The sequence below is a fragment of the Erythranthe guttata genome, chromosome 14 (genome assembly GCF_056151865.1).
Source record: "Erythranthe guttata isolate IM_541 chromosome 14, IM_541, whole genome shotgun sequence".
NCBI lineage: Eukaryota > Viridiplantae > Streptophyta > Magnoliopsida > Lamiales > Phrymaceae > Erythranthe > Erythranthe guttata.
The window spans coordinates 25,453,408-25,480,951 of NC_142546.1; the positions used below are offsets into that span (position 1 = coordinate 25,453,408).

General features: G+C 34.3%; 7 protein-coding genes across 9 annotated transcripts; 5 read left to right on the forward strand and 2 right to left on the reverse strand.

The window, feature by feature from the left end:
- Positions 1-1,802: 1,802 nt before the first annotated feature.
- LOC148765519 (uncharacterized) lies at positions 1,803-4,932 on the forward strand. Its single transcript, XM_088814287.1, has 7 exons — positions 1,803-2,338; positions 2,415-2,558; positions 2,627-2,782; positions 2,900-3,557; positions 3,850-4,024; positions 4,097-4,363; positions 4,443-4,932. Exons 1-4 carry the CDS (start codon positions 1,817-1,819, stop codon positions 3,554-3,556), a joined length of 1,479 nt encoding a protein of 492 aa, XP_088670413.1. The 5' UTR covers positions 1,803-1,816; the 3' UTR covers position 3,557; positions 3,850-4,024; positions 4,097-4,363; positions 4,443-4,932.
- Positions 4,190-4,721, forward strand: LOC105949741 (uncharacterized). The gene is made up of 2 exons (XM_012973058.2): positions 4,190-4,363; positions 4,443-4,721. Exons 1-2 carry the CDS (start codon positions 4,190-4,192, stop codon positions 4,719-4,721), a joined length of 453 nt encoding a protein of 150 aa, XP_012828512.2.
- Positions 4,933-7,654: 2,722 nt separating the features above from the next.
- LOC148765520 (uncharacterized) lies at positions 7,655-11,007 on the reverse strand. The gene is made up of 2 exons (XM_088814229.1): positions 10,344-11,007; positions 7,655-7,874 (listed from the first exon to the last, which is right to left on the reverse strand). Exons 1-2 carry the CDS (start codon positions 10,676-10,678, stop codon positions 7,817-7,819), a joined length of 393 nt encoding a protein of 130 aa, XP_088670355.1. The 5' UTR covers positions 10,679-11,007; the 3' UTR covers positions 7,655-7,816.
- On the reverse strand, positions 7,886-10,205 carry LOC105949742 (uncharacterized). Its single transcript, XM_088814230.1, has 2 exons — positions 8,994-10,205; positions 7,886-8,807 (listed from the first exon to the last, which is right to left on the reverse strand). The coding sequence occupies exons 1-2, from the start codon at positions 9,939-9,941 to the stop codon at positions 7,968-7,970; spliced, it is 1,788 nt and encodes a 595-aa protein (XP_088670356.1). The 5' UTR covers positions 9,942-10,205; the 3' UTR covers positions 7,886-7,967.
- A 624-nt stretch (positions 11,008-11,631) lies between the features above and the next one.
- On the forward strand, positions 11,632-16,106 carry LOC105959574 (filament-like plant protein 4). 3 transcript variants are annotated; one of them, XM_012983715.2, is made up of 7 exons: positions 11,705-11,927; positions 12,270-12,301; positions 12,957-13,025; positions 13,140-13,371; positions 13,466-15,371; positions 15,454-15,502; positions 15,612-16,106. In XM_012983715.2, the coding sequence occupies exons 3-7, from the start codon at positions 12,966-12,968 to the stop codon at positions 16,005-16,007; spliced, it is 2,643 nt and encodes an 880-aa protein (XP_012839169.2). In that variant the 5' UTR covers positions 11,705-11,927; positions 12,270-12,301; positions 12,957-12,965; the 3' UTR covers positions 16,008-16,106. The 3 variants fall into 3 exon arrangements, with proteins under 3 accessions (XP_012839168.2, XP_012839169.2, XP_012839170.2); XM_012983716.2 differs by having other exon boundaries at positions 11,912-12,118; XM_012983714.2 differs by lacking the exon at positions 12,270-12,301 and having other exon boundaries at positions 11,632-11,927.
- A 27-nt stretch (positions 16,107-16,133) lies between these two features.
- Positions 16,134-17,351, forward strand: EMB3119 (Ribose 5-phosphate isomerase, type A protein). Its single transcript, XM_012983718.2, has one exon. It carries the CDS (start codon positions 16,357-16,359, stop codon positions 17,191-17,193), a length of 837 nt encoding a protein of 278 aa, XP_012839172.1. The 5' UTR covers positions 16,134-16,356; the 3' UTR covers positions 17,194-17,351.
- A 7,948-nt stretch (positions 17,352-25,299) lies between these two features.
- LOC105958948 (cytokinin riboside 5'-monophosphate phosphoribohydrolase LOG1) lies at positions 25,300-27,281 on the forward strand. Its single transcript, XM_012982947.2, has 7 exons — positions 25,300-25,555; positions 25,764-25,861; positions 25,952-25,982; positions 26,200-26,299; positions 26,461-26,531; positions 26,624-26,767; positions 26,854-27,281. The coding sequence occupies exons 1-7, from the start codon at positions 25,430-25,432 to the stop codon at positions 26,947-26,949; spliced, it is 666 nt and encodes a 221-aa protein (XP_012838401.2). The 5' UTR covers positions 25,300-25,429; the 3' UTR covers positions 26,950-27,281.
- The last annotated feature ends 263 nt before the right edge of the window (positions 27,282-27,544 follow it).

Consider the following 27,544-nt stretch of genomic DNA (forward strand, 5'->3'; position numbering starts at 1 on the left):
CTGGCAGGGAGGGGTTGACTCTAACCTAGGATATCAAAATTTATTATTACACGTGGTATATATATATATATATATATATAGCATCTACATGCTTTAACTCAATTGTCATTTGTCATGCTCCCATAGCATTTACCAGCACTAGGAAATAGTATGCTACACTGAAATTGAATGACCAATTATTTATACATTACTTCACGAAAATTACATTATTATTTGTTCCTATTTTTTAAGTCCAATAAAATAAAATAAAATAAAATAAAATAAAATAAATTAATTGGAAATGTTAGGAACTGGTAACACACATATTTGCCGTGAATATTTCCCGCTCTATATTCGTGCGGTGCACATGTATTTTTGTCTCATGATCGCTAATTTGCTGATACATTTCTGGAAAAAAACTCTAAAAAAAAAGGGGAAACTACAGATAAATCCCTAATCCAAAACTTGAAACACAGATCAGTCCCTAGGTATTTTCCCCTAGCAATTCAGTCCCTACTCAAACGCCTAACATGCAGATCAGTCCCTAATAAAATGTGCAAATACTAAAATACCCTTTACTTTATACTAATTTTACATAACTTCTTTTCAACTTCCAACGCGCCGTTTGTATTACACGCTCTTTGCCCGTTACATTTCAAAAATCAAACAACAAAAAAGAAGCTAAAAAGGCGCAGAAAAAACCACCGATACCCATTTTCAGACCAAGAAGAAACGAAGAAGAAACGAAGAAGAAACGAAGAAGAAACGAAGAAGAAACGCAACAGAGAAACAACAAAGAAGGAAGAAATTACGAAACACGAAGAATCAACAAACCGCAGAAAAATAGTATAAACAAACCCATTTATAAACAATGGTGAAGCAGGGTAAACAACAAGGTTTGATTTTTTATTTTTTTTTCATTTTCTTGGAAACAGACCCATTTGGGTGTTGCTTAAGCAGGGCAAAAAGGTTTATTTGTTATAGAATTGCATGATTTTGAACATATCCACTCATGGGTATTATGCCTCGACTTTATTCGGTGTTTGCCCTAATCATTAAATCGGTTCCAATATTTGTTGTTCTGTTGTTTGGGTTTGCAAAGATCATTTATTTGTTGTCGAATTTCATGATTTTGTAACAGTTTTCTCATGGGTATTATTCTTCGGTGACATTAGCATGTCCCCAAAGCATTTTGAGTCCTAACAAGGGTTTCATATAGGATATGGGAAAGAGGCTTATTGTATTTTTCGTACTGGTTCTATAGTATGTGTCATGCGCAGTAATGGTATTAATAGTGCATTTAGATGGTATAATCTTTGATGGTTCTGTAGCATGTGTCATATGCCACAATAGTATTACCAGTGACTTTGAATGGTATTACTAGTGACTTCGGATGGTATTGACATGTGGTACTAGAAGTATAATGTTGATGGTCCTGTAGGATAAGTCATATGCCATAATAGTATTACTAGTGCCTTTGAATGGTATTACTTGTGACTTCGGATGGTATTGACTTGTGGTACTAGAAGTATAATGTTTGATGGTCCTGTAGTATAAGTCATATGCCATAATAGTATTACCAGTGCCTTTGAATGGTATTACTAGTGATTTCGGATGGTATTGACATGTGGAACTTTATAGTACGTTGTATTTGTTATAATTGTATTTGTTTTATGTGTATGTAATTGCAGGAATTGTTGTAAAAGAAGATTGCAGCAAGCTATCAATAGGCTGCAGGTGCTCACCGCTCGCTTTTCACCTAACTATGGAAGGTGTGAAAAAAGTGATGAAGAAACAACATCATGAAGTATTGAAGAAAAATCCCTTCTATCACTACATGGACATGCCTAAAATAAACCACAGCTTCCATAGGGTTGTGTCTCTCATGCAAGCGTACAATCCAGAAGATCGGGCCTTCTGGTTTGGGGGAAATACTATACGCTTGGAATTCACTCCGCAGCAATTATCTATCGTATTAGGGCTGCAGTACGAAGGCGTACCGGTGGATGTGAATATGGATGGTAGAGACACTGATTTCATCACACGTATTTTTGATGGTAAGTTATCTTTAGTGACGAGGCCATATATTGGTTATAAACTGGAGGCCTATGCAGTTATGACCGATCAACAATCTGTTGAAGATTTCAGCAGATTGTACACTATTTATCTGTTAAATACTATTCTACTGCCAAAGGGGAACAAAACGTTAGAAAGGTGGGTTTATCCGCATGTAGAAGATTTGGAGGTTTTAGGGTCTTTTGCATGGGGAAAGTTGGTGTATGATATTCTTGTTGAGAATATGGAGGGGTATCTGAAGGGGGGGTTGAAGTATTTTGATGGATGCACTATCGGCTTATTGGTAAGTGATATCTAATAGTGAATATATATTATGTTATATTGAATATACCAATTAATATTGATTCCAAAATACGCAGGCATGGGTGCATGAAAGGATCACGTCACTAGGGGTTAGCACCAGTGTTTACAAATTTCCCCGGTTCTTCCGGTGGCAAGACAGCAAAATCCCAATCGATGAAGAAGCAGCTAGGTTGCTTTTTGATCAGATAAAACAAGTGCAGGTAACACTTTGAGTTACAAAATATATAATGTATTAGGTATTTGCTAACAAATTTTTTACGTTTATTAGGTTATACCATTTTCTGTGTACCCGAAAGAGAAAGCGTTGCTTTCTCCGGTTTTGGAAGTAATTTCTGGTCCAGTTGTTGGAATTAGTGCTGACAGATTTGTGGAAATAAGTTCTGAGAGTAGTGAAGATGAGATTGGAGACGTGGAAGCAACATCTGTAAGTCATTAATACAATAAACCCTAAAATTCATACTTTCATTCCCATTGGAACATACTATATGTCAACTAATGTAATACTATGGTATAACATGTTTCGTACTATTGTTTTTTTTAGTTGCAGCAGATGAAGAATAACTTAAAAAGGAAGAGGGGGAATGTAACAGAAGAAAAAAATAAAGAAAAAAAAATGCAGAGTAAGAGAAAGAAAGAAAAGGAGATAGAGAAAGAGAAGGAGATAGAGATAGAGAAAGAGCAGGAGAAAGAGAAGGAGAAAGAGAAAGAGACAGAGACAGAAAAAGAGAGAGAGACGGAGACAGAGAAAGAGATAGAGATAGAGGCAGAGATAGAGGAAAGGGAAAAGGAAGGAGAAAATGAAGGAGGAAAGGGGATGGAAGGTGAAGGAGAACGAAGTGAAGAAAGAGAGAGAAATCAAGGAGACGAAAGTGAAGAAAGAGAGAGAAATCAAGGAGACGAAAGTCAAAGTCAAAGGCCAAAGTCAAAGGCCAAAGTTCCACGCGTGCGAGGACGAGGACGAGGACGTGGTCGTAAACAAGTTCCTGTGTCCAAGGTTTCGGTTTCAGTCCCTGGGATCAAGGTATTTTTATCTAATATTAGTATTACATTATTATTATTTTTTGTCATAATTGGTGTGATTTATTCGTTATATAGAATGCCGATTATTACCGGGGAAGAAATGACTACGTACGTCGTGACCGAATATCCGAAGAAGATAGGATATTGTTGGATCAGTTCTTGGAAAGTGTTGATTTAGGGTAAGAGCACAACCACCTTGATAGTACATGTTAATGTCTTTAATGGTATATGTCAAGTGAATGCATAGTACATGTTGACTGCATGTTATAGTATGTAGTAACTTTGTACATAGTATAAGTTTACTTATCCAATGGTACATGTTGACTGCATGTTATAGTATGTAGTAACTTTGTACATAGTATAAGTTTACTTATCCAATAGTACATGTTTACTGCATGTTATAGTATGTAGTAACTTTGTACATAGTACAAGTTTACTTATCCAATAGTACGTGGTTATGTCTTACTGTAGTGAAATTATTGTGGAGAGAGGCCCACATCAGTTGACGGGAAGGCATATGTGCGAACTTTTATTTGATGAAATGCTGAGTGCAGAACACATAGATTTGTACTTGAATCTATTATGTTCCGAATCTATCATGACCCAGCATGGACATGAGATTGATTACCTTGACTCCCCTGCCCAGGTATATAGTGGTTTAACAAATAATTTTGCATACATTACAATGTTATCTAATATTCTCTATTATGTTTCGTAGCAAGAGTTAATGTCGCGACCTCGGATGGACGTAGAACGAATGAGCGATGCCAAGTTTGATCGTCTTCTCAATGATTTTACTATTTTTGGAACGATGGCTTTTGACAAGCTAAACACAGCAAATATCTTCAGTAAAACATTTGTCATGATACCTATCAATTCCAGTGAACACTGGTTCCTGCTTGTTCTGAACCCAATAGATAAATGTATTTACCATTGGAACTCCATAGACTATTCTCCGAATTTCCCAGGAATTGCGGATTATGTCGTAAGCCCATATTCTTGTAATTAGTTATTCTTTATTCTTGCGAATTGTTGTAGACTAATATAATATTTTATTTTCGTAGGCCTCGTTTTACAGCAAGGTGGTTGAAAGAAGGTCTGGGTTGCAGATACAATCGGAAGCTAAATGGGTTCATGGATGCAGGCAGCAGGATGGGAACCTTGATTGCGGCTTGTTTGTCTGCATGTGGGCATATTGTCATGCTGTAAACAGTGAAGAAATTTGGTTTAAGGCAAAAACTTGCGATATCAAAATACTTCGCCCAAAACTAGCAGCTATCTTTCTGAGGCATCGGGGAGTAGAAGTGGAAGCTAAATATGAAATAGATCTGGCGTTATTGTGAAAAAACTGGGAGTGGAAGTGTTTTGGGGTTCTTGTGTTTTTTGTAATTAATTAATGAACAGGTGAATGTGTTTTTATGCCATAAACAATCTGTCCTTTTGTTGTAGAGCTAATAATACTATTGATTAGCTCTACTCGTACTTTTTCATTGTATACATTGTACTATATGTTTCGATGAAATGTACTTGCCTTTTGAACACATGGTACTTTATTTTGCGATTACATGTGTATTCACGAAAAACTTACCATAATCGATGTTTTAATGATCAATAAGTACGGGAGATGCATAAATTATGTTTTAGATGATTATTTTAAGGTAGGTGAGCATTATTGTTGCGTTTGGAATACAAGATCCCATAAATATGTTGAATTTCATACATGATACTCATATACTATACAATATATTCATACAAGTCTACAATGCTCAAGTGTATAACTAATACTTTCCTCAATTCTTACCATAGTCGATGTTGATCTACTCCCACATTGTCTCCATTCATTCTTAATAGTCTAAAACTGAAGAGTTGTGTCTTAAAATGCGATCATATGGATGCATTGGCCCGACAATAATATATAGGGTGTAAAAATACTATATGAATGGCAAACATATACTTTATCAGTGAACAAATCGTACTATCGTGACGACTCACTTGTACTTTACCAGCTTATACATTATACTTAATTGGTGAACAAAGCGTACTATATTTTTTGATGAATTGAATTGTACCAATTTCATCGACGTTTTAATGATCAATAAGTACGGGAGATGCATAAATTATGTTTTAAATGATTATTTTAAGGTAGGTGAGCATTATTGTTGCGTTTGGAATACAAGATCCCATAAATATGTTGAATTTCATACATGATACTCATATACTATACAATATATTCATACAAGTCTACAATGCTCAAGTGTATAACTAATACTTTCCTCAATTCTTACCGTAGTCGATGTTGATCTACTCCCACATTGTCTCCATTCATTCTTAATAGTCTAAAACTGAAGAGTTGTGTCTTAAAATGCGATCATATGGATGCATTGGCCCGACAATAATATATAGGGTGTAAAAATACTATATGAATGGCAAACATATACTTTATCAGTGAACAAATCGTACTATCGTGACGACTCACTTGTACTTTACCAGCTTATACATTATACTTAATTGGTGAACAAAGCGTACTATATTTTTTGATGAATTGAATTGTACCAATTTCATCGACGTTTTAATGATCAATAAGTACGGGAGATGCATAAATTATGTTTTAAATGATTATTTTAAGGTAGGTGAGCATTATTGTTGCGTTTGGAATACAAGATCCCATAAATATGTTGAATTTCATACATGATACTCATATACTATACAATATATTCATACAAGTCTACAATGCTCAAGTGTATAACTAATACTTTCCTCAATTCTTACCGTAGTCGATGTTGATCTACTCCCACATTGTCTCCATTCATTCTTAATAGTCTAAAACTGAAGAGTTGTGTCTTAAAATGCGATCATATGGATGCATTGGCCCGACAATAATATATAGGGTGTAAAAATACTATATGAATGGCAAACATATACTTTATCAGTGAACAAATCGTACTATCGTGACGACTCACTTGTACTTTACCAGCTTATACATTATACTTAATTGGTGAACAAAGCGTACTATATTTTTTGATGAATTGAATTGTACCAATTTCATCGACGTTTTAATGATCAATAAGTACGGGAGATGCATAAATTATGTTTTAAATGATTATTTTAAGGTAGGTGAGCATTATTGTTGCGTTTGGAATACAAGATCCCATAAATATGTTGAATTTCATACATGATACTCATATACTATACAATATATTCATACAAGTCTACAATGCTCAAGTGTAAAACTAATACTTTCCTCAATTCTTACCGTAGTCGATGTTGATCTACTCCCACATTGTCTCCATTCATTCTTAATAGTCTAAAACTGACGAGTTGTGTCTTAAAATGCGATCATATGGATGCATTGGCCCGACAATAATATATAGACTGTAAAAATACTATATGAATGGCAAACATATACTTTATCAGTGAACACATGGTACTATACTCACGACTCACTTGTACTTTACCAGCTAATACATTATACTTAATTGGTTAACAAAGCGTACTATAAATGCTGAAGAACCCGAACTTTACCAGCTTATACATTGTACTCTTATGTTCACTAATTAAACAACAGTACATAGGTTTTACATAGCATGTAGACTGCAAATATTACTAGATTCAACACTATCAAACTATGAACTACTCCACCTTCAGAATTGCAATTCTTCACTTCACTTTCTTGATGGACTTGGTTCATCGACGCACTTGTAGCTTCATTTTCTTCACGATTTGAGTTGGAAAAAGTTTGCCCAACTTCAAATGGTTCACACCAATGGGAGTAGCCATGGTGTGGGCAACAGTAAAATAACCTTCCGGGATTCGAAATAGTTTCTGAAACCATGATTATTGTTTTCTTCCCACAATCAAGACGCTTGCATTTCCCTTTTTTGTATTTTAACCCACTCATTGGAGTGGTGCTACTAGAAGAAGCCATGAATTAGAAACAAATGAGCCTATGTGTCATTTATGGTCATATTATGACTTGACTAGTTCTGACAATAAGCAACGGCTATATTATAAGCAACGGCTATATTGTAACGGTCATAAATTGAGTAAGTCATACCATCCTATCTCATAGATAATACCATGCGTAAATCAAATCAGTACCTTTATACTGAAAATGATAAACCATCAAGCAGCAACAAGCATACCACCATATCGCATATCTAATACCATGTGTAAATAAAAACAGTACTATTAGACTGAAAATGATAAACCATCAACCAACAATAGGCATACCATACTATCTCATATCCAATACCATGTGTAAATAAAAATAGTACCATTAGACTGAAAATGATAAACCATCAATGAACAGAGTACCTAATACATAGTACAAACTACAAATAGCAAAAACATAGTGCAAATTGAAACATAGTACAAAGTTCAAAACAACATAGTGCAAATCACATAATAATAAAGTACAAACAGCCAGTTTTCATTCACTTCAATCACTTGAATAACATAATGGGCAATCATGTAAGCTCTCCTCCATCTTGTCCTCCCTGATGAAAAACATAAAATTTACATTAGAAACAAGACTAGTTAGTTTAAGTAACACAAATGCAGACAATATTTACATTAAAAAAAATTGCTAGTCAGATTGGTTGTGTGCAAGTACGACGATTGTGTCCAGGCTTCCCACACCGAGTACACTTCAGTTTACGAGTTTGCACTTGTGAAGGAATTCTTTTTGTCTTTCTACGTCCCGGTCGAGTTCTCGAATCAGGTGCATTAACAAAGACATCGGGCGGAGCATTACACGCATCGTACAAGTCAAAGTCCTCATCAAACGAGGGAATTGGGTTAATCGTGAATTGATATACCTGTTTGTACGTATCAATATGAAAGCATGGATCAACAAACTCATATACTGAGTATCCTTTTGACTCCAAACATGCACATGCATGTTTGCATGGAAGTTTCTCTAATTGCCATGCTTTACAAGAACAAGTCTTGTGCTGCAAGTCAACCTTATACGACTTGTCCTCTTCATATACCTCAAAAGCGGTACTACTTGATCTACAATATTTTAAGGAACGAGAGGCCATATGATTGATTGTTAATCTCTTTAGAATTTTCTTGCACAATATGCCAGTCATTGCCAAACTTTTTCCTTGTCGTTTAACTAGCATCTCCATTACTTTGATCCGTATGTGATCAATCATGGATGGAACAGGCAAAGATCGGGCATCTTTAACCCAACCATTCCAATTTTCTGCCTGATTATTGTTCACGATTCCCCATCTTTCTCCAGAAAAATAGGCATTCGCCCAATGATTTGGATCAGAATTCGAAATAAATGATGCCGCGAGAGGCATAGATTGCACTATACGAGAAATAGTTGCATCGAACTCCTGCCGAGTAGGAGCATATGCAGCATTATGTAAAACACTCGCCCAGTATGACTTGTTGTGCAATGGGTACTTCCTCAGGACCTATATTATTTTGAAACATGTTATACAAATGTATGAAACATGCTATACAAATGTATGAAACATGCTATACAAATGTATGAAATGTGTTATACAAAAGTATGACACATGTTACACAAATGTATGAAACATGTTATACAAAAGTATGAAACATGTTATACAAAAGTATGACATGAGGTGACAAAATACCTGAGTTCTAAAGTTATCCACCAAGTGTCGCAAACAATATGCATGGTGGCTACTAGGAAATACCAACGGGACGGCTTTAAGAAGCCCCGAATGACGATCAGAGAAAATGGTAAAAGATCTATTGTCATTGTGAAGATCTAGAATTTGTTTCAGTTTAATGCAAAACCACTCCCAGTTTTTATCATTCTCAGCATCAACAACTGCGTATGCCAATGTATATAAGGAATCATTTGGATCCTTGCACACAGCAGAAAGCAAGCATCCTTTGTACTTATTTTTAATGTGAGTCCCATCCAAACATATCATCGGCCTACACCGATAAAAGCCGGAAATAGAACTCCCAAAACTAATAAATATTCGAATAAACTTTTGAGTAGCAGGTTCAATCTCATACTCTGCCATGCTACCAGGGTTATGCATTTTTAATGCACGACAATAGCGTCTCAGTTTATCATAACATGTCGTCTCATCACCATGGATATCACGCATTGCTTTTTCTTTACCCCTCCATGCTGTGTAGTACTGAAGCTCCAGACCATAATCGTCTCGGATATCTTCTAACATACCACATGGTGTGTAAGCTGGCTGCGTTCTCAATTTTCGTTTCATAATTTGGGCAATCCATGTAGCATCGGCTTTAGGATGACCCCTTGTACGAAGAGTAGCATCACCACAAGTGTGCTCAAGATTGCACTTGCGAATGCTAAATAACTTATCTGACTTGTACAATGATGCATAAACCCTCCATTTGCAGTTTTCGTGAATGCATACTGCTATGATCTTTTGTTGATCATTTTTCATGTACTTAAATGATCGATTATTAGCAATAGAATAGTTTTTCAGCATATGCCTAAAATCATCAGGATCTTTAAAAAACTGATTCTCCCCACGGATGCAATGTCTCCATGCATCAATTGAATTTCCAAGCGGATTACCCTCGATTTCCATCGATTGATCGCCGCTTTTGGTTTCAAAAAAATTTTAAAAATGGATTACAATAGAGTGGAATCCAAATAACAATGTACATGAAAATATCATAACAATGCACTGGTTCCATACTATCTTCTCCATTATATAATACTAAGTTTTCCCACAAATAGTACCAAGTTTACCTATCACCCATACTATTCAGATGAAGGTTACGTACTATCTTCCCCATTATATGATACTATGTTTTCCCACCAGCAGTACCAAATTTACCTATCACCCATACTGTAAGTACCATACGTCCATACCATATTTATATTAGCATGATACTATTATGTGCCATATTTTATACTATGTATCACACAATAATTAATAACCATAAAGAAATGCATTTCAGCAGTACAGAAAAAGATGGAGACCTACCAGCCATCGGTGCGAACCCTCTTTCCACGCGAATTAGCTTCATCTTTGCAGGTCACGACAATGTCGACCACACTCATCTTCATTATCAGATGCAATGCAACCATATTCTCCACATCTTCATCAGTGCCCAATGTCACATACAATCTTTCCCGAGGAGCCAAGTATTGGAGGATCAGTGCATCTGGATGGATATGATTCCATTTGTTGATAATAGCACCATATATCTCCATTAATGTCGAATTACTTTTTATGGAAATAATGTGAAGTTGATTTTTGTATCGACAACTTCCAAGAATCACACTGGGTACATCGTTAGATACATCATTTGTAGCCATTGTGGGGTGGGTGGGTTTTACAGTGATTTTTTCGCCGGAAAAAAGGGGAAACCAGAGGAGAGAAATGGAGAAGAAATAGAGAAGAAAGAAAGCAGATAGAAATGAAGAGAGAGAAGAAAGAAAGAGAAGATGAAGAGAGAGAAAAGCAGGAGAGAGAAAAGGGTGAGAGTGAGAAGAAAATATAATAAAATATATAAAATTCACATTAGGGACTGATCTGCATGTTAGGCGTGTGAGTAGGGACTGAAATGCTAGGGCAAACTACGTAGGGACTGATCTGTGTTTCAAGTTTTGGATTAGGGATTTATCTGTAGTTTCCCCAAAAAAAAACGAATATAAAGAGAGAGAGAAAAGAATAGGATACAGCGGCGGCACATGTCATAAAGGTGGAGACGCAGACGCGCCACTTCTCAAATGAATGAGCTGGACGGAATAAAGCGACGGTGGTCCAAATCCATTTGTCAAAAGATATATTGTACTTTTCAACTTTTACCCTGTCACCCACTTGCCGATACTTCATTTTCCCGAGGGCTGTTCCGTCATTTCACAGTCAACTCACAAGCACCACAATTCCAGTTTTTTTAATTCTTTAATTTTCATATTAATCATTTTACTATAATTATTTTATTCCGATTGCATAAAATATATTAATCGACACTAGCACTCACGTACCTACCACAATATTTTTCTGTAAAAATAAATTATTGATTATACTAGTTTCAATTATTTCATTCCACTTTCTAGTTGTACTATTTAATTTGGGAGTATTGGATATTTAAATCATTTAAACCAAAATATATAATATATAAATGGAATAATAGAGAAGGTGAAATATGAGAACATAAATTTTGTTCTGTTGTGCATATTATTCCTTGCTTCAATTAGGAAAAATACACAACCAACTTTTAATTATTTTATTTTTATTAAAACAAATATATCTCCCGAATTTCAAAGGCTGATGTTTTTTTTGGAGCTTTCCAACGTCCTCCTTGCCTTTTTTAAGTGACACCTAACGCAGGATTATTTATTTATTTATTTATTTATATTCTCAAAAATAAAAATAATAATAAAAAATAACCCCCCAAACACTTCCTTCCCACGCCCCTCCACCACCAGAATCGTGTCCTCTTCTCCACCAAAACACGCACAAACACACACTAAAAAGTCTGGAACCAACTGCATTCGCAAAATCCCCAATATACTACTAATTTCCACTATCTGAATTACAAATTCACTGCATTTCCTTCTGGTAAGTGTGCGAACTTCAGCGAGTGACACGTGTGTGTGTATGGGAGCAGAGTTTGATTCATCTTCATCTTCCACTACATTCCAATTTATTTTAATTTTAATTTTTTTAATTTGATGAAGTGGATTGCGTCATCGAAGACATGTGTTTGCTTTGTTTTCTGCGTTTCCGTGAAGCAATTACTTTAATTTGTTGTTATGTGAAATCTCTCTCTCTCTCTCTTCCTTCATAAAAATTGGCAGCATTTCTCTATCTCTCTCTCTCATGGCTACTTTGATTCTCGGCTTTGTGTTTTGAAGATTCTTTTATTTATTTATTTTATTTTATTTTTCTCTTAATTTTCAGCGAAGGATTCTTAGAGTGGCTCTGTTTCAGAGGTGCTGTATATCACTTTTGGTTTTTTTATTGACATGTTAAATTTCAATTGTATTCGCAATTAGTAAAAAAATTCATGTTCCAAATCTTCACTGTATTTTTTTTCTGAAGCTCGAATTGAAAAATAATAAAATAAAATAAAAATCTAAACGTTTAGTGAGTTTACAATCCAAAGTCTATTTATGAAACCGTGTTTGTGGATTTGATCGGTTCGCAATTCACTTCATTAAAATAATATCAGCTTACTCCAAATTTTGGCAAAGAATAAAGGGTATTCTGGGTAGATATTTAGTTTTTTGTTTTTTTTTTGTTTTATAATAATTTTTAGATTTATGGAATATCATATTGGTTGAGAATTTTAATTGTTTTGGTGTACTATCCTTTTCTTCATCCTCACTGGCATATGTTTAGATTATTAAGGCCAGTTGCATTGCATGCCTTAAAGTTTTGATCATTAATTTTGTTTTTTTAATACTGAATCTGCATTGAAGATTTTGACTTGAAATATCTTCTTTTGTTTTTGTTTCCAATTATCCCCTTGAAATCTCGTATGTTGTGTTCTCGGGTTTCGACTTCTTTTTTTCGTTGTTGTCAATAATTCGACTTTTTGTTGTGGGGCTTTTAGCTTCAATTTAATGATATTGTTTGCATAAACAGAAATCTGCAATGGATAAAAGGAGTTGGCCATGGAAGAAAAAATCATCAAACTCTTCTGCTTTAGACAAGGTTCGCCCATATTATTTCGATTCTTGTTTGTATAACTGTATTCATGTCATAATTTTAATAAAGTTTGAGTTCATATGTATATATATATATATATTTATGCTTGATTGTTAACAGGTCAAACACGACAGTGAAAATGAAAAACCGAAGTTTATTCAAATTCCAACGGAATCATATGCAAATCTAACTGGATTGGTGGATCAAGTTAAGTCCTATGAAGAACAAGTGCGGAACTTAGAGGAAGAAGTGAAGGAACTGAATGGAAAATTATCCGAAGCCCATTCAGAAATGACCGATAAAGAAAACGTAGTGAAACAACACGCCAAAGTTGCTGAAGAAGCCATCTCAGGTTTTCATCTTTTTATGATGATTACACATATCTTTTGTTGTTTGAAGATAAAATTCGGAACTTAGATCTCGAAAACCTTTTTTTTTTTGTACAGGTTGGGAAAAAGCCGAAGCAGAAGCTGCAACGCTGAAAACCCAAGTGGAATCTGTCACGCTTCTAAAGCTCACAGCCGAAGATCGAGGAACGCATTTAGATGGTGCTCTCAGAGAATGCATGAGGCAGATACGAGACTTGAAAGAAGAACACAGCAAAAAATTGCAAGAAGTTGTTCATAACAAAACGAAGCTCTTCGATAAAATGAAGCTCGATCTCGAGTCGAAAATATCTGATTTGGAGCAAGAACTTCGCAAATCGGCTGATGAAAATGCTGCACTATCAACATCTCTGCGGGACTGTTCCAATATGCTGACTCAACTCGGTGAAGAAAAATCAGAAGCTGAATCTGAGATACAACTGTTAAATAGCAATATCGAGTCCTACGAAAAGGAAGTAAGTTCGCTGAAATACGAGGTTCATATAGCAAGGAAAGAGGTGGAAATACGCAACGAGGAAAAAAACATGAGTGTGAGGTCAGCAGAATTGGCGAATAAGCAGCATATTGAAGGGGCGAAGAAAATAGCTAAGCTTGAAGCAGAGTGTCAAAGATTACGTGGACTTGTAAGGAAGAAACTGCCCGGTCCAGCTGCACTTGCACAGATGAAGCTTGAAGTTGAACACATGGGCAGAGATTACGCAGAGTCCCGTTTAAGGAAGTCCCATTTGCCTGAATTCTCGTTCGACAATTCACTGAAGATCCATAAAGAGCATGAGCTGCTGACAGAGCGTATGCTATCTATGGACGAAGAAACGAGGATGTTGAAGGAAGCACTGGCAAAGCGTAACGGGGAGTTAGAAGCTTCTAGAAGCTTGTACGAGGAGACAGCTGTCAAGCTTCGAAGTTTAGAAGCAGAATTACGAGGTAATGGTGAAAGATTATCTAGTAGAAAAGGCATCGAAGATGGAAACGATGATAATGTAAGTTGTGCTGATTCTTGGGCTACAATGTCAATTTCTGCTGATCACTCTTATGTTAGCAAGGAGAAGAATTTAGACAGTCCACATATATCTGAAAAGTCTAGCCGCTTGTGCCTTATGGATGACTTTTTGGAGATGGAGAAATTTGCAAACGAAACAGATCCCAAAACTGTTGAATCTTTGTCTGAAGATGTTAAGTCGTGTATGGACAGTGTCCAAACCATCAATCAAGAATTGGAAATCGCCATCTCTTACATTTGTGATATTGTGAAGATGCTTGGTAAAGAGGCAGAAACATCTGCAGATAGAGATGGACTAAATGAAGAGATCGACACTTTCTCTGCCAAATACAACGAAGCTATAAACAGCAAAATGGTTAATCTAGTTGAGTTTGTCCTCGACATTTCTCGTGTCTTGAGCAAAGCAAATGAACTGCACTTGAATGTAACGGGGTTCAAAAGTTGTGAAGTGGAGAATAGTAGTTCTGATTGTATAGACAAGATTGTGCTACCAGAGAATAAGGCTCCATTGGACGATTCTTCAGGTGAAAGATATCCAAATAGCTGCTCCCAGTTTTCCGATTCTGCATCAGATCCGGATATTCCAAGTGCTGCGAAACTTGTTCCGACATCTGAATCGCCATGGAAATGTTCTTTTGAGGAGTTTGAACAATTGAAAGCCGATCTTGCTATAAACACAGCAAATTTGGAAAGCACCAAGTCTCAGTTGCTTGAAACGGAGCAGCTTCTTGCTGATGTCAAGTTACAGTTGACATCGGCTCAAAAGTCAAACACCTTGGCAGAGACACAGGTCAAATGCATGGCGGAATCGTATAGATCATTAGAAACACGAGCAGAGGAATTACAAACCGAAATCAATTCTCTGCAAACGAAAATAGAGAACATGGACAACGAGCTGCAGAAGGAGAAAGCTAGTCATCAAGATGCACTTACCAGATGCAACGATCTTTTAGAGCAGCTTCAAAGGTAGTAAAAAAATTCTCTCTTGCATTTTATTTTTTGTTTTTTCATTTCTAACACGTGGGCTTTCTCGATTTTTCCATGACAGAGTTGATAATTCTTCAGCAACAGTCGATAATATCGACAAGGCTAGCCAGGTGAGACCCGTAAAAGTATAATTAGTATATACGACAAGATCCCTTGTAAATTGTTTGTCATATGTTTAAGATAAACACATAAATGATATATGTTCTTGTGTAAAACCAGGAGGCAGAATTAGCTGCTGCATCTGAAAAGTTGGCAGAGTGTCAAGAAACAATATTTCTTCTCGGCAAGCAGTTGAAATCGTTGCGCCCTCAAACGGATATACAAAACTCAACAACAAATAGTGGCGAACAACCAACAATAAGTGGGATGAATTTTCAACCTACTATTGATTTTGGCGCCACTTCTTTCAGTTTGCACAGAGCAGGCTCGGAATCATTCCTCGATCCATTCAATTCCCAGTTTAGTACATCTGATTCTGAAGCAAATAAACCACCGATTCGATCAAAGCACCGCCCCACAAAATCGGGATCGTGTTCCGCTTCTCCAACTCCTTCGGAGAAACAAAGCCGTGGATTTAGCAGATTCTTTTCCTCTAAAGGAAAGAATTCCTACTAGTGATCCATATTGAACTATAGCTCAACCAAATTTATGCTTCTTGTAATTAAACATCATCACCTTATTTATTATATATGCTTAATAATCTTGTTTTTTTGATATTGTTTCTTCATTATCTGATTTATTTATTTCTTTTTTAATATTTTAATTGAATTTGAACATTTGCCAATCTGGAAAATGTGCTCTCTCTCTCTCAACAACTCTTGGCCACATGCCCTAAGCACCAAAGGCCAAAAAAAAAAAAAAAAAAAAAATATTAAAAATTAAAAAATTAAAAAAGAAAAATAGTAGCACCAGATTAGGCAGGAGAGGATCACAATTCAAACAAATCCCCAATCCACCACCAACAATGGCAGCCACCTTATCCCTCCTCTCCCCCGCCTCCACCGCCTCCCTCCGCCGCCAAATTCCGACGTCCAGTCGCATCCACCTCCGCACCGCCCCATCCAAGTTCTCTATCAAGGCCTTCTCCGCCCCAGTCCTCACACAGGATGACCTAAAAAAACTCGCCGCCGACAAGGCCGTCGAGTATGTGAAAAGCGGCATGGTCCTCGGACTCGGAACCGGATCCACCGCCGCCTTCGTCGTCGATAAGATCGGCGCACTCCTAAAATCCGGCGAACTCACTGATATCGTGGGGGTTCCCACATCCAAGCGCACCCAGGAGCAGGCCTTCGCACTAGGCATCCCGCTATCCACCCTCGACGCACACCCTCACCTCGACCTCGCAATCGACGGCGCCGACGAGGTGGACCCCAATCTCGACCTGGTGAAGGGCCGCGGCGGAGCCCTACTGCGCGAGAAAATGGTCGAGGCAGCGTCGGATAAATTCGTGGTGGTAGTTGACGATTCGAAATTGGTGGCCGGGTTAGGCGGGTCGGGTCTGGCGATGCCCGTAGAAGTAGTCCAGTTCTGCTGGAACTATAATCTGGTGAGGCTGCAGGAATTGTTCAAGGAGGAAGGGTGCGAGGCGAAGCTGAGATTGGATGGGAATGGGAAACCCTATGTAACTGATAATTCTAATTACATTGTGGATTTGTACTTCAAAACTCCGATTAGGGATTCGGGTGCCGCCGGAAAGGAGATTAACGCGTTCGAAGGGGTGGTGGAGCACGGCTTGTTCTTGGATATGGCGACTGCCGTGATTATTGCTGGTGGCACCGGAGTTAGTATCAAGACTAAGTGAAGAGCAACCAACCGGTGATTAAATTTGTTGTTAATTTGGAAATTGCATTTGCTACATTGTTCTTCATTTGTTTTTTTGTTGTAACATGAGAGCTGCATTCTGTAGTTGAGAATAATATTCAAAATAAAGATGTACACTAATCAATTTAAAAAAAAAAACAATTTCTTTGCCATTTTGATCGAGAGTTGATAAAGTTGCGATTTTTTGTGGAATTTGTTGTTTCGTTTTATTGGTTATTGTTATTATGTAGTTTTTAGTGGATTTATCTGAATGAGTTTCTTGATTGAGCATAATCTGGAAAGCTTGCTTAGCTTTGGCAATGGTGATAGTTTGTGATTTAAGCATTGTGTTTTAGAGCTAATTAATTATCCTCTAGTGAAGCTGAAGTCTTAAGTCATGTCAAAATCGATACACGTTGTAGTTTTGAACCTCGATTTCTCACTCGTATATGAGAAATTAATTGCAGGTTGAGTTGGATATATGAAGCTAAACCTTTGGCCAGAATTCCTGTTTGTTGAAAAGGTTTATCTAAATTCAGTGCCTGGTTTGCTGAGTCCTGTAGGGTTTATACTATGCTACACTAGGTGTAATACACTAGGTAGATCTTTACCGTTCATAAGCACACATTCACATTGCCACATTAGTGTGTGAAGATCAACGGTAAAAAAATCATCCGATGTATTTTTCACCGGGTGTAGCATAGAAATTAAAGGTCCATAGAAGCAATTATTTATCAGTTTCAAGTTAAACTCATCCATTTCAAGTGGCCAGTGTAGGGAAGAAAGAGGGTAACAAGGTTTTCATTTCACCGAGTAGGAAGGGCAAAGGGCGTTTATGGTATTGTTCATTCTGTCCCAAATAAATCACTTATTAAAAACCAAGTATTATACACTAATCATTCAATGAATTTGGACTGGGTGGTCTCATGCTTTGTCTTGTGTGGATTTAATAGGCCACTGCAATTTGCAAAGATTAAAGAATTAGCAGTTAGCATAGGCAAAAAGCATGCCAAATTCAAGCCCAATTACAGGCCCAATTGAGTCAAATTTCAACACTGTTTCAGCCCAATACTAAGCACAATCAAGCCAATTTCCGGGCTCATTTGCCCAAATCCATACCAATTTAAAGTCCCAATTACAGGGCCCAATTGCGTCGAATTTCAACATTATTTCAGCCAAATACTAGTCCCAATCAAGCCAATTTCAGGGCTCATTTAAGCCCAAATTCAAGGCCCAATTCGTCCCAATCACAGAGCTCAATTGCATCCTATAATCTATATCAACACTATTTTAGCACAATACTTGGCCCAATCTAGCCAATTTCCGGGCTCATTTAAGCCCAAAGCCCTATTACACGAAACCCTAAAACCAACTCCATATGCAATTACACGTATATCTTCAGTCCTATTCCTATACCTACAGTGAAACCCTTCCTCTTCTTCTTCTTCTTCTTCTTCTTCTTCTTCTTACAGACCACACACACATACACACACAGACACACACAAAACGGACGAGCAGTAACTTTTATCGAAATAAAAAATAAATGCGTTTTTATGTTAATAAAACTAAATTTGAGTGAGTTGCTCGGTGCAAATTCAGAAGTAAATATTGTTGAATTCATTTCCATAATTTAATATTGATAATGGTAAATCCACATGGCATTATGTTAGTGGCATCCGATTATATTAGCAAGACGGTACATTCGTTTTAAATTTAATTCCATATAATAATAACAATACCCAAAACCAAATCAAAGATGAATATTATTATACAATTAATTGTCTATAATCATAAAATATATTTTACTTATTATTTAACGAATTTTATTAACTTTAAAACCAAAAGAGGCCCAAGAGTGTGTACATTTTACCCCAATTTCCGATATGTTATACGTTGTTGGGCCAAAAGTTCATTCCTAACTATTTACTTTTTGTGTTAATTTGAGCAAGTAATAATAATATTAATACCTTTTCTTATTTACTTTTTGTGATAATTTGAGCAAGTAATAATAATACACTAAATTTAATTTATAAATTGTAGAAATGTTGCCACGTCAATATATCTCACGTGTCACGGTCTTTCCTCGAATTAATAAATTTTTATTTTCAACCACTCAACCACGGGAGGTGAAAACAAGGAAGAAAAAGCCGACAAACTTTCCCGATTAGGTTCATTTAATGAAGCCTGTATTTGATAAATAAATCCCATCAATATATTTATTAAAATAATAATAATCCAATAAAATAATAGTGATATATATATAAAGCATGGAGGAGCCTATAATATATCCTGTCATACAACCGTACGTGTGCATTGCTTTACCAACTTATGTTGGTCGGATGGTGTGATATTTAGCTCTAGGGGTCCTCTAATTTCAAGACTTTTATGTATAATTATTTTGATGTGAAATTAACTTGTCACATCCCACCATTTTTCTTTATTATCAATTCAATTTCACCATCTCATCAAATCTCAACATTTTCTTGTAACAAATTATATATATATACACACATCTGACCTTATCGGGCCGTTGAGCTACCATAATTTACATTCCTCCATCAATTCTTGTCGGGCCTAAAGATGGGGCTCTGAGGGCGAGGGATTTCGCTTTTCGTGCTAGAATATATAAATAAATAGGATTAAATAAAGTAACACGAGTAGCTAAAATAGAGGGTAGGTAGTCCCACACAGTTGGGAAGGACTTCGCTGTGATTGGATTACCAGCTTTGCCATTATATTATTTATTATTTCGCATTTCAAACAATTTATATTGTCAACATATTTATGTGCGCCAACTAGTAGGTATTTGCTAATTGCGCCAACTATTCTTATTATTATTTGTATTTAACTATAAATAATTAATAAATACTAGAAAAAAACATATATAATTAAATTACTTCTTTGAATATTAACATAAGATCATAAAAAAAAATGATAGACAATATATTTAGTTAACATATTATAATTAATTAAATATGTTTCTAAATTCAAGTCATATATCCACAAAATAAATGATTCGTTTTATATTAATATAAATTCATATTTCGTAAAAGTAGCAGTTTTTTAAGTTATATTTTTGTTGGTTGCAAATATTATTTTTAAATTATAGACTTTATTATATACATAGAAAAAAGTCATAATTTATCAAAAATAATTCTAACAATGGAATGTTCCATTTGTTTTTAAAATAAATTTGTTAAAGTTAACATGTTTATACATCAATGGATGATAATGAGATGAATTATAGAGATGAAGGATGAAAATGAGACAATTAAGAAATGAAGGACTAAAATAAAACTAAATGTGAAAATGAATATTTAGCCTTATTTTTAGAGACGTGCTATTTCCACCCTTACAATATCTTATTACACCACCAAATTAAATATATTTCTCATTTTACACATTTATTCTTCTTTCACCTATATTTTTTACAAATTTATAAATTATCTACCACTAAACTAATTAAAATATTTGTTAAAAAAAAAAACTCCTTCATTTTCACTGGAAATCGTATCATCTCCACCTCAAATGATAATACTTTCATCAGAGAAAAATATTTTCGAATGTCAAAAATAGCATAAATTCACGTTTTTTGATAAATAAATTAAGATTGCTTGTATGGAAAGTCCTGAACTTCCTCCAGAATTGGTCAGTTTGGCTTAATATAATTTTGTTTTCTAAAACAAATCCGTAATATTATCTTATATGGAAGTTTAAATATCTTGTAATAAATATTTCGTTGCAAACAATAAATGCAAATAATAATAAAAAAATAAAAAATTAAAAATAAAATAAAATAAAAAAAAAAAAAAAATAGCTCAAACACATGAAGATTAAGTGAATATGAAAAAAGATAATGGATTATAAATTTGAAGGATATTTATGATATTATATAATCTTTGGTGGTGAATTAAGATACTTTGGAGGTGGAAATAGCACCACTCTATTTTTATTCGGCCAAAATAAAACTAAAGTATACATGAAAAATAGTTTCTCAAAAAGGGTGTGGGGTCACTTGAACGCTCCAAAATGTCATACAAATTCCAAAATTTATTTTCACTTTTCAATCTCCACTACTCTTTTTCATACATATATAATATATCCATGAATTTCAATTTTTATATCTATATTGTTTAGGGGTGTTAGGTTTAAAGATTACTATGTCAACTTCTTATAACCACCAGTTGTTTTTCACATAACATAATCACTATTATATTAATTATTACATTTATCAAAAACTAAATATATGGTATCAGTCAACACTCGAATGCACTTTAATTTTATATATTGAAAGATACTGCAAATTGAAATCAACCGACATAAATAAAACTATCATATATATATATATATATATTAGAGTCAAATAAGAAACATAACATTATATTAGGGGCCACATAAAGAAAATCAACTTGCAAGTAAAAAAAAGGAGGACCGAATGGCGATTATGAAAATATAGAAAAAAAATTTAAAAAAATAAAGAAAAAAAATTTAATACCGACATGTTAATTTAATCTCATTTTGTTTAAGCAAAGTAGCGTACTAATTTTTTTTTGAGTAAAAAGTAGCGTACTAATTAAATGCAGAAGAATGACAATCTTAACAATACATAAAATACACGAAAGTGTAATAATATATAATGGTAAAATTATAGTTTCATTTCTCAAGTTTGCATTAATTTTACATTTGGCCTTTCACGTTAAAAAAAAACACATTTGGTCCTTCACTTTCAATAATTTAACATTGTTTGTCATTTTCGTCAATTTACCGTTAGTTCATAATTTAAAGTAGTGACAGGCACACACTTGATTCCATTACTACTAACTGAAATTGACTAAAAGTGAAAACATGAGGGACCAATTATGTTTTTTGTAAACATAGGGGACCAAATGTGTAATTGGTGCAACTTTGAGGGACAAAGACAGTAATTTTCCGAATCTGTAATACATGCCTTAATCACAAACACGATTATTTAATTAATATACTTCTACTTTATTTTCTTCTTTTGTATATGGGTGGATCATTTTTTTGCAAATTGGAATATTAAATATATTATTGAACAAGATGACCCGCAATGAAACACGGGGAAACGAGCACCACGCACGTTAGATGATATTTTGGAGGGTAAATTAATTAAAGGTTGTTTGGATGACTGGATAAGAAGCATTGAATTAAATTATTCAAAGACAAGATTCAAAATTGAGGAGATTAAATTAGAAAAAGAAAAATCGGGATATAATTAAAATAAAAACAGGGATGCGGCTGGATTAAAGGAGGCACGACTTGGTAGAGACAGAGATACATCCACGTGCACACTCTTATCCTAAATACCCCACCAACTTTAATTATTTCATATGTCAAAAAATTAAATAAATAATAAATTCATATATACTTTGTGGGAACATGAATTAAAGTAACAAGTGAATTAAAAAAAAGAAAAGAATTAATAATAAGTGTTACGTTATTCTTCACGAAGAAAAAGAAAATTGGGGTAATGTTAGTTGAATTCAGTGTCCAATTAAATTCTTCACTTTTCTTGATATCTCCTTTTCCATAACTTTTCTTCTTTTCAAACACCAATTTTATGTACATCAATAATTCAATGCATTTTTAATTTACTAGTAGTTATTATTTTTCTTTAATTGTGTACTACTTGTTAATTACCCTAAAATAAAAATATTTTTTTAATATTTGAAAGTGATCAATTTTTGTTTACAGTTTTTGAATGAAGAAATTCATTCATGAATAAGAAGTGTAGGTTAATTGATCGTAAAACTGAGGGTAAATCACAATCACCTCCCTAAGGTAAAGTGTAATTACAAAAAAAGACCCATATTGTTTAGAAATTACATCGAACCCCCTGTAGTTTGGAATTTATTACATCATCCCGTACAAAAATGGTGTTAGTTTAAGAAATATAAAAATTGCGAGGGGTGGATGTAATTATGAAAAAATAAGAAGTTTTTCCATTAATAGACTTTACCTCAGGGCATAATTGTAATTTACCCTAAAATTGATTCAATTTCCGGGACCAAAGCTTCATTTAAATACAAGATAATTGACTTTTAAATAGTTTATTAAGGTGGCATAGGAATATTCCTTAAAAAATCTGAATGTTTAGGAATTGGCGGCAAGAAGACATGTTCCATTTTACACGCTACCATATTAGTTGGGACTTTACAAGAAAAAAGCAAACTAAAAAAACAATTAAAAAAGAAAAGAAAATGCGAATCCATATTTGGTTATATATTGACTAGTGCTACATTTTGTCTATTTATTTATTCTTAAATTATTTTATTGGAAAAAGATTGAAAAAAGTGAATTATAAATATGTTTATGTCTTTGTAATATATTCGTGATCAATGTTTCACACGACTTTTGCTTCTTAATTAATGAAACATGACCCAGTAAATAATTTACGCCGAATATTAATTAATTGAGAATAATTCAATTATACGGCTATTACGACTATTTGAAAATTGACCTTGTCAATCGTCATCCCTCCTAAGAAAAAAGAATTAAAAAATAATATGAGAATTATAGGTATACGTTTGTGTCAAAAAAAGTAGTACCCCTAGCAAAAAGTGTTGTACCATTTTGTCATCACCTACGATGAGCTTACCTCATTGGGAAAGATGGAGAAGAAGCAAATTGCAACTCGAACACTCTTTGTACTCGCCTTTTACAAACCATGGTTTAATTTATTGGATTATTTAACAATTATGGAATATTTTTTATATTCCGAAAATAATTTAAAGTCTCAATTTTGTTGGAGAGAATCTTCGTGGAAATTGGCAATTAACTTTTAGGTCCAACTAATTGCATAAAAAGAATTATGTTTCGGTTGGTTCAGATATATGACACGTCGATTTATTTTTCCTCATAATGCGTATTAATATTGTTAGTGGTGTATTAATTAATTAATTAATTAGTTAAGTTTAAGTGCAATTGTATTGAGTAGTACACGTAGTTATTTCATTATTAAGATTTAAGGGTAACGGGAATGATTAGTCGTTACTCGTCAGTCTAAATTGTGTGTCTTTAGCCAAGCCACGTGGAAATTTATGCTGAAACTTTAATTTTGTGGAATCTAATTTCGAAAAATAAATAAATTTGTGGAATCTCCTTTTTGACATGGCCTAATCAACTTCTGGACTAGACTAATAGGGTGGCGCAGATGTAATTTGTCGGTTTTGTAGATGTTACATTCGATGAAATATACCGAGTGATCCTGAATCATTAATCTACACTTAATAATACATATCATGTATATGTGCATTTAATCAATAATTATTTATATAAATTTACGATTCAAAACCACTCAACTTACTATACCATGTGTAATGAATATGGACCATTTATTATAGACATGAGAATGTATCCATCTTACATAAATTGCAGAATAATAATTAGTTAATTACCTTGGTTAATAGAGAAATATATAGCAGGGGTATTTTGGTCCGAATAAGTATGTGGATGGAGTGTATCTAGTCTCAACCCATCAACCAGTCAACCGCACGTGCACCTCAATACGGCACCGCTCGGCAGCATTGATCCCACTACCACGTTACTCAGCCGGGCCCACCATCACTCAGCCCAGGCCCATTACATTATTATGTATTTTCATCACAATAATTCACAAATTGCTCTCTCTCTCATTTGAATTAATTAACCAAGCCTTTTAAATTGATTATGTCAATACTATTTATTATGCTATAGCAAATTGAGGATTATAGGTAATAAAACAGAACAAAGTATATTCATTGCTTAATCACGTGATCCGAACTATTTAAAATAGTAACCACTAATTAATAGTTCAATTTGGTGATTGAAAAAAAACATATGATGGGGTCACAAAGAAAACATAAATTCTGCATATTAATATTCCTCCTATGAACAAAGAAAACCCCATTAAACAGAAATATGACGCACCCCCCCACTTTCATACCTCCCTTTTCTTCTCTCTAGACTTTATATTGAAAATGACACCAATTTGCCATTTTTTAAATTAATAAAAAAAAATTAATCCAATTTTCTTTTTAAAAAAAGACAGCAAGTGCCAAGTGTACAGGTAGGATTGAAGTTGGACGACCATTTGGATATAAAAGGGGACCAATTACTTAAACCCATGTACTTCTTCATTCCTTTCTACACATTTTCTTACTTCTTTCCAATTCCCATTCTATCAATCTTTTCACACACACACACACACACACACACAAAAAAAAAAAAAAGTTGTAATGGAAAATAGCCTCGAAAAGCAGACAGAAGCATCAAGATTCAAGAGGATTTGTGTTTTCTGTGGCAGCAGCCCAGGGAAGAATCCAAGTTATCAATTAGCTGCCGTACAACTCGGAGCACAACTGGTAATTTAATCACTCATTTTTTATTTTTATTTTTATGTTAATTACTGTATGGATCAGCAAGATTAACGTGAAATATTATATTATTTAATTTACTAATTACAAGAGATGGTGTTTAATGTTTATTAATTAAAAAATGGTGGTTGCGTGTTAGTGCAAGAAATGTATATAAATAATGATATAAAGTATTATTGGTAAATAAATATTGTAGGTTGAAAGGAACATAGACTTGGTATACGGAGGTGGAAGCATCGGCTTGATGGGACTTGTCTCTCAAGCTGTGTATAACGGTGGCCGCCACGTGTTAGGGTAATTATTTTTTTCTTTTTATTTTTTTTCTAATTAATATCTTAATTTTCATTAAAAATAAATTAACAAAATTGATCTTTCTTTGTGCAGTGTGATTCCCACAACTTTAATGCCTAGAGAGGTAAATTAATTTACTTTCATATTTACAAATTAAAAGTCTAGTGGTGTACAAAATGGGCCGCCCGGCCCATAGTCTCAGCCCGCCCGGCCCATGGAATTATATAGCTGGGCTGGGCGGGCTTGGGCTGAAATTTGTTCATCACTAATTAAAACAAATAAGACACTAATAAATAAATAAATAAGCATTTAATTAATTTAATATTAAATGGTGATTGCAGATAACAGGGGAGCCCGTGGGAGAAGTGAGAGCAGTTTCTGGAATGCATCAAAGGAAGGCTGAGATGAATAGGCAAGCTGATGCTTTTATTGCCTTGCCTGGTAATTAATTATCTTTATTATTACTAATTAATTAATTAATTATACTATAATTCATACTTGTGTATTATCAACAATCAAGAATTGTACGGTCACTACTCCTAAAATACTAGGTTAATTAATTAATTAATTAATTAGTAGTTAATATTAATTTAATTTTTCAGGGGGGTATGGTACATTGGAGGAGTTGTTAGAGGTCATCACTTGGGCTCAACTTGGAATCCATCACAAACCGGTACATTACTAAAAATAAATTGAAATTAATATTTTATACAAATATTTTTTAATTATGATTATAGTTTTAATTATTTAAATTATGATTAACAGGTGGGTTTACTGAATGTGGATGGTTACTACAACTCACTACTGAGTTTCATAGACAAGGCTGTAGATGAAGGTTTCATTACACCGTCTGCCCGTCACATTATTTTATCTGCCCCAACTGCCCATGAACTTATGTCCAAGCTTGAGGTATTTTTATTATTCATCATCACTCATATATACAATGTGTATATATACATTCATCACTAGATATTTATTATATTTATTACAAGCAGGATTATATTCCGGAACACAATGAAGTAACATCAAAGCTAAGCTGGGAGATGGAGCAGCAACTTGGTTTTACCACGATATCCGACATTGCTCGTTGACCAGGAATATTCCCTTTGTCGAAATTTCAAATTATTTAGGCCAAAAAATTAAGTACATACAGGATTTTATTTTTCAAACAATACTAAAGGTCTAGAGATCGATATAGTTCTGCATTCGATCCCATTAATTCATTTTCAATTTTTAGTTACTCGATCTATTATTCGTGTCTAGATAATGTTTGTTTGCTTCATCCTTTTTTTTTAGTGCTAGCTAACATCGATCCAATTTAATTTTGTTAGACAAGCCTTTTGTACCTTAGCTTTTTTTTTTTTCCTTTTTCTATGTAAATTTGAAATTTATATATGATTTTCGTAATATTGTATTTTAAGAATTCTAACTTATAATAGAACGGACACGGAAACAATAATACGGGGAAATGGGAAACAGCATGTCCCAAATATGGGATACAGAGTTTGAGAGAAATGTATAAATATTAAAAGTAAAGGGGTATATTTATAAATATGCTATATAAATATATACATAAGTTTTTTTAGTATATTAATTATTTTTACATATTTTTATACAAACATATTTAAAATAAATTTTATTATCAACTATCAATTTATCATTAGACTATGTAAATAATTAAGGAAG

Excerpts from the sequence above, each read along its gene's own strand:
- LOC148765519 (XM_088814287.1), top strand. The coding sequence starts at position 1,817 with ATGGACATGCCTAAAATAAACCACAGCTTCCATAGGGTTGTGTCTCTC. Across the intron at positions 2,339-2,414 it reads GATGCACTATCGGCTTATTG|GCATGGGTGCATGAAAGGAT; the intron begins GTAAGTGATATC and ends CAAAATACGCAG. Across the intron at positions 2,559-2,626 it reads ATCAGATAAAACAAGTGCAG|GTTATACCATTTTCTGTGTA; the intron begins GTAACACTTTGA and ends TACGTTTATTAG.
- LOC105949741 (XM_012973058.2), top strand. The coding sequence starts at position 4,190 with ATGGCTTTTGACAAGCTAAACACAGCAAATATCTTCAGTAAAACATTT. Across the intron at positions 4,364-4,442 it reads CAGGAATTGCGGATTATGTC|GCCTCGTTTTACAGCAAGGT; the intron begins GTAAGCCCATAT and ends TTATTTTCGTAG.
- LOC105949742 (XM_088814230.1), bottom strand. The coding sequence starts at position 9,941 with ATGGAAATCGAGGGTAATCCGCTTGGAAATTCAATTGATGCATGGAGA. Across the intron at positions 8,808-8,993 it reads TGGATAACTTTAGAACTCAG|GTCCTGAGGAAGTACCCATT; the intron begins GTATTTTGTCAC and ends AAAATAATATAG.
- LOC148765520 (XM_088814229.1), bottom strand. The coding sequence starts at position 10,678 with ATGGCTACAAATGATGTATCTAACGATGTACCCAGTGTGATTCTTGGA. Across the intron at positions 7,875-10,343 it reads AGGGTTCGCACCGATGGCTG|GGAGGACAAGATGGAGGAGA; the intron begins GTAGGTCTCCAT and ends GTTTTTCATCAG.
- LOC105959574 (XM_012983714.2), top strand. The coding sequence starts at position 12,966 with ATGGATAAAAGGAGTTGGCCATGGAAGAAAAAATCATCAAACTCTTCT. Across the intron at positions 13,372-13,465 it reads TGCTGAAGAAGCCATCTCAG|GTTGGGAAAAAGCCGAAGCA; the intron begins GTTTTCATCTTT and ends TTTTTTGTACAG. Across the intron at positions 15,503-15,611 it reads ATATCGACAAGGCTAGCCAG|GAGGCAGAATTAGCTGCTGC; the intron begins GTGAGACCCGTA and ends GTGTAAAACCAG.
- EMB3119 (XM_012983718.2), top strand. The coding sequence starts at position 16,357 with ATGGCAGCCACCTTATCCCTCCTCTCCCCCGCCTCCACCGCCTCCCTC.
- LOC105958948 (XM_012982947.2), top strand. The coding sequence starts at position 25,430 with ATGGAAAATAGCCTCGAAAAGCAGACAGAAGCATCAAGATTCAAGAGG. Across the intron at positions 25,862-25,951 it reads GGTGGCCGCCACGTGTTAGG|TGTGATTCCCACAACTTTAA; the intron begins GTAATTATTTTT and ends TTCTTTGTGCAG. Across the intron at positions 26,532-26,623 it reads TTGGAATCCATCACAAACCG|GTGGGTTTACTGAATGTGGA; the intron begins GTACATTACTAA and ends TATGATTAACAG.